This window comes from Ostrea edulis, chromosome 3, assembly GCF_947568905.1.
Source record: "Ostrea edulis chromosome 3, xbOstEdul1.1, whole genome shotgun sequence".
NCBI classification, from domain to species: domain Eukaryota; kingdom Metazoa; phylum Mollusca; class Bivalvia; order Ostreida; family Ostreidae; genus Ostrea; species Ostrea edulis.
The window spans coordinates 2,993,315-3,003,923 of NC_079166.1; the positions used below are offsets into that span (position 1 = coordinate 2,993,315).

General features: G+C 34.9%; 1 protein-coding gene and 1 pseudogene across 1 annotated transcript; one reads left to right on the forward strand and one right to left on the reverse strand.

Annotated features, from left to right (window-relative positions):
• Positions 1 to 395: 395 nt before the first annotated feature.
• Positions 396 to 857, reverse strand: LOC130052848 (achaete-scute complex protein T3-like). Its single transcript, XM_056158974.1, has one exon. It carries the CDS (start codon positions 855 to 857, stop codon positions 396 to 398), a length of 462 nt encoding a protein of 153 aa, XP_056014949.1.
• Positions 858 to 4,608: 3,751 nt separating this feature from the next.
• Positions 4,609 to 10,219, forward strand: LOC125675101 (uncharacterized; annotated as a pseudogene).
• The last annotated feature ends 390 nt before the right edge of the window (positions 10,220 to 10,609 follow it).

The following is a 10,609-nucleotide window of genomic DNA, read 5'->3' on the forward strand; positions in this document are numbered from 1 at the left end:
TGGATCTATCCTCTTACTGGACTCACGGGCAGATCTCAGGGGTTACGGGGTTGTGAATCTCCTTTTCGGTTGAACATTTTTTTTAATAAAAGAAATGTCATCTTTGCCATTTTGGGGTCTTCAACCCCCCTGCAAACTTGGGTCCCATCCCCTACCCCCCTTCCTCTTAAAAACGTTCAGTATCCCCCACTGGGTCCAATGTTTTCTTCAGATTTTCAAAATATGCAATTCCTTCTGTAAACGACATGAAGCTAAATTTATGCATCCCATGCATCTATATCTTTGCATTACGCATCCTTAAATTAATGTTGATGTAGTTTTCATTTCTAGCCATCCTGATTTTAAAACATGAATTTTAGATCTAACAACATTTGGTCAATATTAATGCCATGTACTCATGTTCTGTTAAAGGTACCAACATGCATCAACTCCTCGGACGTATTAAATCCGTCGAACGAATCTAAGAGATAGTTATTCTCTCCAGTCTCTGAATCGGTCGTGCTGAAACCTGCCTCGTCCATCATTTCTTCAGATGAAACACTCCCCCCTCGTCTTGTTGGAGTAGAGATTCTCTCTGTTCTACCACGATCCACCCTGTCCATTGCTCTCCCCTGTCCAGAATAAAAGCCCTCCGAGTGCGACCTTTGATTTTCGGTATTGTGCCTGGTCCCATTCGCAGAGGATTGTTCTTTAGTTAAATCCGTAAGGCGGCTAATGTATAAAGTTGACTTTTTTAGAATTTCCAATTTGCTCATCTTTTTACTGGTCCATTCTTCGGGTAATTTATCTCGAAGAATTTTCAGCATATCATTGACTACACGCACTCGCTTCCGTTCCCTCGCATTTCTTCTCGACATTTTCCCGAAGATAGACAAAACACATGCACAATCGTGGAATTCCTACCGGCATAATGAAACAATTTCCTCCCGATGATAATTTCCACAAATGTCAGGGTTCTAATAGTACAAATTATCACTCAATAAAACAGGTGGATAATAATTCACAAGTTCTGAGATAAATCGTTCTGACATTTCTCTTTTGATATCTATGTTGTAGTCAGACAATACAAAAATACTATACAATTATATCTTACACGAATTTGACTCCAGTTTTTGACACTCTGTTTTTCCCTAAAATAGCTCTTACAAGTTTATGATTTCGGATTTCAAAAATTTCGGTTGAGCATCACCGAAGAGACATTATTTGTCGAAATGCGCATCTGGTGCATCAAAATTGGTACCGTATAAGTTTTACATGGTAACAGCTACATATTGTGAAACTTTCAGTATTCGAAATAGGCAGATCAGCCAGGGACCTCGGGAGAACAGTAAAGCCTAACTGTCATTGTGGGTTTTTTTCTTCTAATTTTAAAAATAAAGCACACGTAATGATAAGTCATGACTACTGTACATTATGTAGGGAGTATTATAAATTCCACTTAAGCGATTCGTGTATTAACGTAAAGGAAACGTGTTTATGATAATGTTCTGATTGCGAAAATAGTCAACAGTGGTTCTAGAAGAGTAAATATATCTCAATGTGATGTAAATGTACATGTGTTAGATGAAAATAGATATCAATTAGATGTAAAAGTGTATTAATTAGATAGAAATGTACATCAATTAGATGTAAAAGTGTATTAATTAGATAGAAATGTACATCAATTAGATGTAAAAGTGTATTAATTAGATAGAAATGTACATCAATTAGATGCAAAGGTACACTAATTAGATGTAAAGGTACATTGAATATATGCAACTGTACATTAATTAGATTGAGATGTATATTAATTAGATGTAAATGTATATTGATTAGAAGTAAATGTACGTTAATTAGATGTAAATGTACGTTGATTAGAAGTAAATGTACGTTAATTAGATGCAAATGTACATTGATTAGATGTAAATGTACATTAATTAGATGTAAATGTGTATTGAATAGATTCAACTGTACATTAATTAGATTGAGATATATATATATATATATATATATTAATTAGATGTAAATGTACACTTATTAGATGTAAATGTACACTTATTAGATGTAAATGTACGTTGATTAGATGTAAATGTATATTAATTAGATATAAAGGTAAATTAATTAAATGTAAATGCACATTAATTAGATTCAAATGTAACCAATTAGAAGTAAATACATGCATATATTAATTAGTTGTAAAAGTACATTGATAAGATGTAAAGTTATATCAATTAAATGTAAATGTACATTAATTAGATGCAAATACACATCATTTATATGTAAGTAGATATCAGTCAGATGCAGAGGTTCATTGATTAAATGTGAATTTATATTAATTAGATGTAAATATATATTAATTAGGTGTAAAGCTAATGTATGTTAATTAAATGTAAATGTACGTTAAATATATGCAATTATACATTAATTAGATGTAATTGGATATTGACTAGATGTAAAAATGTTCATTAGAAAGATTTAAAAACAAAAGGACGGAAAACAAACTAAAAGAAGCGTAACCAAGTCTACCATAACTCGTAAACAGTTGCTTTCTCTGTTTACAGGTTCACAGAATTTACTTGGACACGATCAAAATATCAAATGTGTGTTCAAAAGAATCCAAACATTTCAAATTAATACTAAAGTCAAAGAGAAACCACGGAGAGAGGAATACACGGAGAAACCACGGAGAGAGGAATACACGGCGCTGACGCAGTTTGTAAACAGTGATAGCGCCTGGTGTAACTTTATTGACGCAGTCGTTCTAAAGCATGATTCAGTATTATAGTAAATTATACAAGTCCTTTCGATTGAAAATGTATCAACTACATTTTGTAACTCTCTGTTTTTAGTATTCAGGACAGGGGACTCCTCTGGAAATGAAATAAAACCGATATAATTCTGCATACACACATTGTGTACAATAAACGTTACACACACAATCACAGTAGCTATAGAGTTTGTGAAATTACTAAAGACTACAAATACTTTGAGAAAATAGTTGACCAAGTTGATGAAAACAATATTCATTATAAGTTTTAGTCTTAATATGAAAATTTCTCTTTCTATTGATTTTTGAGTAAATGCGATATAAACTTTGAACACATGCAACCAACTCCAAGTCTTTACCAAATTCACCCGTCCATTCTGACATGGTTTCTCTTTTGATATGTTCGATCTTCTGTCAACAAGAATCTTATACATATTCACACGTCTACTGAAGCGAGTTGCTAGACAATGACTGCAATTATCAAATACCGCCTTTTTCTGAAACATGTTCATTGATAATAAATTCATTAACATAACTTTCTGAATGCACTTCATGATTTGAAAATTAGATGCCAGATAATTTGTTTTAGATTCAGGAAGCAATTGTAAACTGAATTCTGTAAGTATGCAAACAAGCCATCACAGCAATTGAGGATAATGTCAAAGCAATCATATTGTAACGTGGTCGTCAGGGTAAACAAATATAAAACTCTGGTAGTGAGTAGCATACGATTCTGGTAATGAATATACATGTAGTTTATAAAACTCTGGTAGCGAGTGAATTTCAAGTGATTATCGATTTTGTTTGAGCTATTTTATTATTAAATACTAATAAACTTACTAATGTTGTGTGTCCCTGTAGTTTGGGTGGTTACATGATGTCTGATAATCGGTCTTTAGGCAATATATGAAGACAGCGATAAGCATTTGTACCCACCGCGTGTGGTCGATAGTGTGTTTTGCGTCTCACTGTGCGTAAGAGTTCCACAAAGGGAAAGAACTATTGGGCAACTAGAAAATTGCGTACTCTTTGTTGAACATTATGTATATGTGTATCTTCTCTATGCTGTTTTGTGCAATATGAGAATAAATTGAATTGAATTGGCTTCGATGATATATTTACCTATTGTAATGATGTAGACATATCCCTGTGAATGCGATGCAGATGTTTATAATGTGCGTATGGATCTTGATAAATATCGTACGTCTGTTTTAACAACTGGAAGCTCGATCCGACAAAAATGAAAGTAGAATGTGAATATAAGTTTCAAAATGCATGAGGGTATGAGCTGCAACGCTTCACGCATGCGTGCTTTTCATGACGCGCTTACGCGCTCTCTGATGCATGCTGACGTAAATCGTCACGATTCATACTCTAATGTATTTTTAAAAATGAAAATTTATTTCTTGAAGAAACATTACAGAATATTGAATACTTTCAGATACTTTGTATCTATGGTAGCATCAGCCGAAAACAAAAACGAGAGTAACAATCGGAAATAAAATACCGGTATCAGTGAAGCTAGTCAGAATGTCTTATTGTAAAGCAGCGCAACCGCCAAAGATTAATAGCTTGCAGTTACATAAAGACAAAACAATTTCATAAAATAGTAAATCAATAATATACATTCATCACGTGACGTGGACAGCATAAAACAAAACTGCCCGGAACTTGACAAATTGATACCAAATTACATGCAGTCATACCAGATCAATTCTTAAGACAAATATTGACAATCACAGTAGCCAATAAATTCGATTTTTGTCGTGTTCAATTTCCTTCCCTACACAATACTGGGGCCCTGTGTTAATTTACACAACATTTAAAATTCTATTTCAACTGTCGCTAAAACGCCAGGCTTTAAACGACCTTATTTGACGGCGATATATAGAAGGGTCGCGGGAGTAACTCGCATTCAATATAAGCTTACTGTTTCCGACTTTTCCGTCCTTAGAATTGTCGATGATTTTTAGAACAGTGTATTTAAACTGATCACACTGCATGGGATGACGATCTTAAAAGAAAGAATCCTTTGTATGTGCATATTGACAAGTCGAAAGGCATGATCTCTATTTGACTACAGGTTAAGTTTGGAGGGGAAATATTGGGAATTGGTGCAATGCGAGGCCTATCTCTACATTATCTTTCAGTCGATGCCTGAATACGAGGTAAGCCTCTATTTTGACATTTATTTTTTTTTACGCGTATTTACTTTATGATTATATTGGTATTGTAACACTGTATATGATATGTTACATGCTTTTATAAACCACGATGAATCTTTTAAAGTTAAAAAGCTTACAATTTTTTTCCCGATAGTCTACAAGTTAAATTAAAATTCTACACTATAGAATAATGTGGTTCATACAAAACGTCAATTTGGTAATTTAAAAAAAAATTTGCAAGATATCTTGATATTTCCATAAAAAAAAAAGAGATCAAAATACACAAACAAGATACATTGTAACAGGGCTATAAATATATATTTTATTCTCCCAGCTATTTTCAATTTTAAAATAACGAAATATATTAGCATACATTTGATTGATCTAAAATCAAATGGAATCGGGGACAGCACTTGAAAGCACGGCAAACATTGATTTTTGACAAACATCTATCGATACATTGATTTTGAAATTCGATTTTGTCAGTTTGCATATGCTGAACATTTAACATGTGAGGCAACATAATCATATTTACATAGTTTCCAAAAGTAGGTATAATTTTAAAAAACACTACCCATACTCTTAAAATGTGGTGAATTATATAAGATATTCAATGATAAAATTCAATTCTATAGAAAACTTCTTATAGGTCAGGCAATGTCAAAAATTAAATAGATCTAATTTCCTTCTTAACAAATGAAATTAATCATACTATGGCCTGCTCGACAGTTGGGTTACTTGTAAGATATAGAATCTATATAGAAAAGGTCGGGGAAGTTAGGTAGGTGTGTATACTCTCAGTATACCATACCTGAAACATGCGCGTATGACAAAGACCGACAGATAATGATATTATTTTTTTCCTTATAAAATTAGACCAACTGCTTGAAATGTTTGCTATCGCGAGGACTGATCACAGTATTCATCTAAAATAATCTTGCTTGAGATGAAATGAATGGAGTTGTGACATTTTCTAACCTATAGCTATTCATTTGCTTTGGTCGAACGTTATAATTCACATTTGTAAGGTTTACGAATCAATTCATCTATGTAAAAAAAGTGGAATAATATTTTAAAATCTAAACTATATCTAATGAAGTAAATATTTTTTTAAATAACCAGATGATGGGAATGATCCCAGTTAAGGTTCGGCCAAATTATTAAGAAACCTGATGTCCCTAGTATTTACAGATCGTGATGTTTTCAAGTGAGGCTCACGCGTACGGCATTACTCAATATAATGATAGAAATCCTCAGCTAGCAAGCTCTTTTATTGAATAGAACTTTCATTTTCTCGCGGTCGATGTTTCGCATTAGAATATTTATGTATGGACATCTCGTAAGAGTTAGTTTTAGTTCCGATTACTCTATTGAACAAGACCAGAGAGCAGCGTCATGTTTAAGCTTCTTTTTTAATGACGGGGACACATAAACAGTAAATTGATTGATTGAATATTGTTTTACGTCCCTTTCGAGAATATTTCACTCATATGGAGACGTCACCATTGCCGGTGAAGGGCTATAAAATTTAGGCCTATACTCGGCGCTTATGGCCATTGAGCAGGGAGGGATCTTTATCGTGCCACACCTGCTGTCACACGGGACCTCGGTTTTTGCGGTCTCATCCGAAGGACCGCCCCATTTAGTCGCCTCTTACGACAAGCAAGGGGCTGCTGAGGACCTAGTTTAACCCGGGTCCCCACGGGATGATAAACAGTAGAAGTAAGAGAGAACTTTGTATGATCGGCGTAGCCATTGCCGATCATGCACATATGACACTGTCGCTTTTGTTGTTGTTTTTTTTTTTATAAGTTGCAATAGTCAAATACTCTGCAACTCCTTATATTCATATTTTGTAATAAATGGGTTTTTATGACACGTTGGTGCTTTTATCGAGAATTACGAAACATTGTAACAAAACGTCATTTCAATTCATTTATTCGCTCAAACCATTCACAATGGTACATGAAGTACATAACTTTGATTTTGTAATTATATAAACAATATTTCCAAGCGTATAAATATATAAATAATACATGTATATATATATATATGTTCATTAACACAAAATAAAATAGAAGTGGGACATAATGCATACAAAGAGATTCGGACATTTAATAAATATATATGTTAGGGAGGACAACAGACTATCTCCTGGATTTTAGAAATAAATATACAGAGTATCTTTAATGTTTTAAAGTTTGATGTTGTCATTAATTCTCCAAATTTCAGTGTATTTGGTACTTGATTATATATAGAGGCCATTTTCCCCTGTAAAGTGTATAGGGATTTACATATTCTAATATAAAGTGGTATTCGTCGACTAATTTACCAGTATATAACTTCCAACGACACAAATGACATATTACATATTTACGAAGTACCACGAAGTTCCTATAATTACGTGGCATTCCTGACCGTTAAAATCAAATAAACTTGCGTCAAAATTTCGTATCACAGTGAATCGCTACGAGTTTAAAAAAACAAATTTTTCGAGGACTCTTAGATTAAGGTTTTGATAATCTATCGTTGTGTAAGAAAAGTGAAGGACAGCTTTTCTGTAACAGACCGGAAGGGGGTAATTATTGAAATCTGGCTTTTCAGAATGACTCCGGGTTTTATTCTCCCCGAAGTAACATGGCTTTTAACAATAAAATGCAATAACGCGCAGAGAGTTAAGATACGACTCAATCGCGATACAAATCTTTATTAAAGGAACTCGTGAATAAGAGTATTACTTTTATCTGAAAAGGATAAAAAAAAATGTAAATGTTTTATCAAAGCTTGTCTTGGTAAAAAGCATTTCGGAATATCTTCTGTTCTTTCAAATACATTAGCAATACTCTGTTAGGTTTGTAATGTTTAAACAAGTTGTTTAATTTCTCAAGTAAGCGTTATATTCAAAGATTGAGTAGTGCATGGGTCTAGTCAAAGTAAAGAATATTTGAACCTTTACAGATTTGAAGTTTGGGTGGAATATGGATTGATGTCAGTAGACTTCTGACATGACCAAATCCTGAGCTGGACCTTTAGAAGACTGCAAACCTGGTAAGTGACTGTTCCCACCCACTATTGATTCCTATCATATTTCCATAATCCAAATCGCCGAAACCTAATTGGTCAGTTCAGTATTTTGATTATGTTCACATGTATGCCTTAATGGTAGGATTATTTAAAGAATATGCGAACCTTTAAAGTAATTTTCTATCGTGAACGCGATAGATATTTAGCTGCTCTTTAATCATCATCTGATATTTTTCTCTTTTTAATCTGTTGATTTCCATGCCCAAAAGCATAGACGGACAATTATAGCTAAAAGGTAACTTTTCAGATAACAAATAGGATCTTTTCTATGTGTGAAAGAGAACGATCAATTCCACCAACCATTAACATGTAAAAATAACATACACTCTGTAAAAAACAAATCCTGATTTTGTATCGGGTTATTAAAATGACATAACATTCCAACAATCTGTCTCTTTTTTCAGGTTTGTGTTAGGGAGATAACGTCTCGTACAGTCTAGAAATGCCTTCCCAACAGTCCAACGAAAGATTCATCAGAGCTGACAGAAGAAATCAACTGGAGAAAGCCAAGTTAGAAAGGACCTTGAGAATCTTCGACAAAGAAAAATGTCAAAAGGCTTTGGAAATCGACCGTGAAAAGAAAGAATTTGCTAAATCGTTAGATGCTGTGCGGAGAACTTCTGGATTCAGTGATCAAGGAATCCCACCGGCTGGAAAGAGTGACAACGAGCACCTCACTGCACCCGTGTATCGCATGGGAATTCGTCTGAGTGAAAGAAGATTGATGGGGTGGCGGACTGAAGAACAGGAAGGTAAAACACGCACCTGGAGATCGACTCGAAAGTCGCGTAATCGAAACTTGAATTACGAATATCTCGAACCAGACCCGGAAATTTACAGCGACACTTCAGTATACGATGTTAATTCGAATGTTGCTTTGGACGATGACGTTTTCTCTGATGATGAATCAATTCAAGATCTTATATTCGACCCAAAACATCTGACGAAATGTATATTGGATGATTATAAATCGTTGTTTTCTCAAGAGGATTTCAAGTTAGATAAAGAAAATATTAAAAGAATACGCTCGGCGAAATTTTGTCGTTCCATGAGCGATATTGAAGTAAACATTCCAACGAAAACCAAACAAAGGCCCCACACCGCTGTGTCATATGTAAGAAGGACAAAGGGGAATTCCCTTCCCATTCCTCCGAGACCATCCACTGCAACAACAAAGAGTACAAAGAGTTGCAGTTCTGACAAAAATGTGATGCCACTAAAATCATCGCGCTCAAGATTCAATAATTACCTTTACAGTAGCGATGTTGATTCAGACGGAACGGATGACTGCGACAGTGTTGAATTTATTCAGAGTGATATAGATGTAAAGCATACAACAGGACGAATTTCAGACAAACGAACGAATGAGATAAAAAAGGAAGACCCGATTGAAAACGGTTATGCAAAGCAAACTCAACGAAAAACGCCGCACCGAGTGTCCTTGTCGAGACTCAATGATCGACCCAATGCTGAGCCGATTCCTGAAGATGCTATTCTAACCACTACATTCAATAAGGATAACAATAGAAGTAATTCGGAATCGAATGGAACGGACAAACCACCAAGAGGCAAATCAGCCAAACAAAGATGACACTCATCAACAGTTCAGATGCAATCTATTCACGAAAATGGTGAAATGAAATATGCGAATACCAGTGACATGAACACAAGCGACTCTGAATCTGACGTGTCTTTCCCTCGCAGAGCACGAACGTCGTCATCAAGGCAACGTCATTCAAGCGGAAGTACAGTTACGTCAGACGGTCGGGACTACTTTCATGGCGGAAGTGTTTACAGTAGCATGAGTGACTTAAGCCTGGACTCCAATGGTCAAAGGCGACCAAGTAAATGGCGGGAATTTGTTTGTGCAGACAATGCGCACATACCACCTTCCAAAGCTCTGGTTTCTGTGACAACTGTCTTAAGAGCTGCTTTAGCATTTTCCAAAAATGCAAGGCAGCGAGCGCTAAGTCAACTTGTACAGGAGCAAAACACGGACGCTAACGAAATAATTCGTCACGAGAGACTACGAAGGCTAGAATCCAAAAATAGTATACTAGCAGCCATATCTAAAACTTTTGGAACCGGTACCGGTGTTGAAAATACGAACCACGGAAGTTCGACTGACGAGTCACTTAACTTCTGATTGTCCATGCCATTAAATATCACTGACAAATATAGAAATAGACATAAAGTATTCAATAAAAATTAGAAACTCATGAAAGTCATTTATACATTTTTTCCCAGTACAGATGATTTCCACTTAATTCCAGTACAGATACATTATTATGCAATAGACTGAATCGCGCGGGGAGAGAGAGAGAGAGAGAGAGAGAGAGAGAGAGAGAGAGAGAGAGAGAGTTTAGGGTTTCTATTGTCTCTATTATCAAACTCAATTTTGTAAGTAGACTTGAAGATGAAACGCCCATTAGCCTGGGAAATGTCAAGTATTTCGAATTTCAACATCTTTAAAGTAGTAAATTGCCAATAACGTGTTTAATCCATCGGTAAATATACCTTCAGATGTCCTCAGATTGAACAATTAGGACATAGTATTGACACATTTAAAAGCTCATGAAGTTCGTTTCATTAACCGACATTTAATTATTCACAT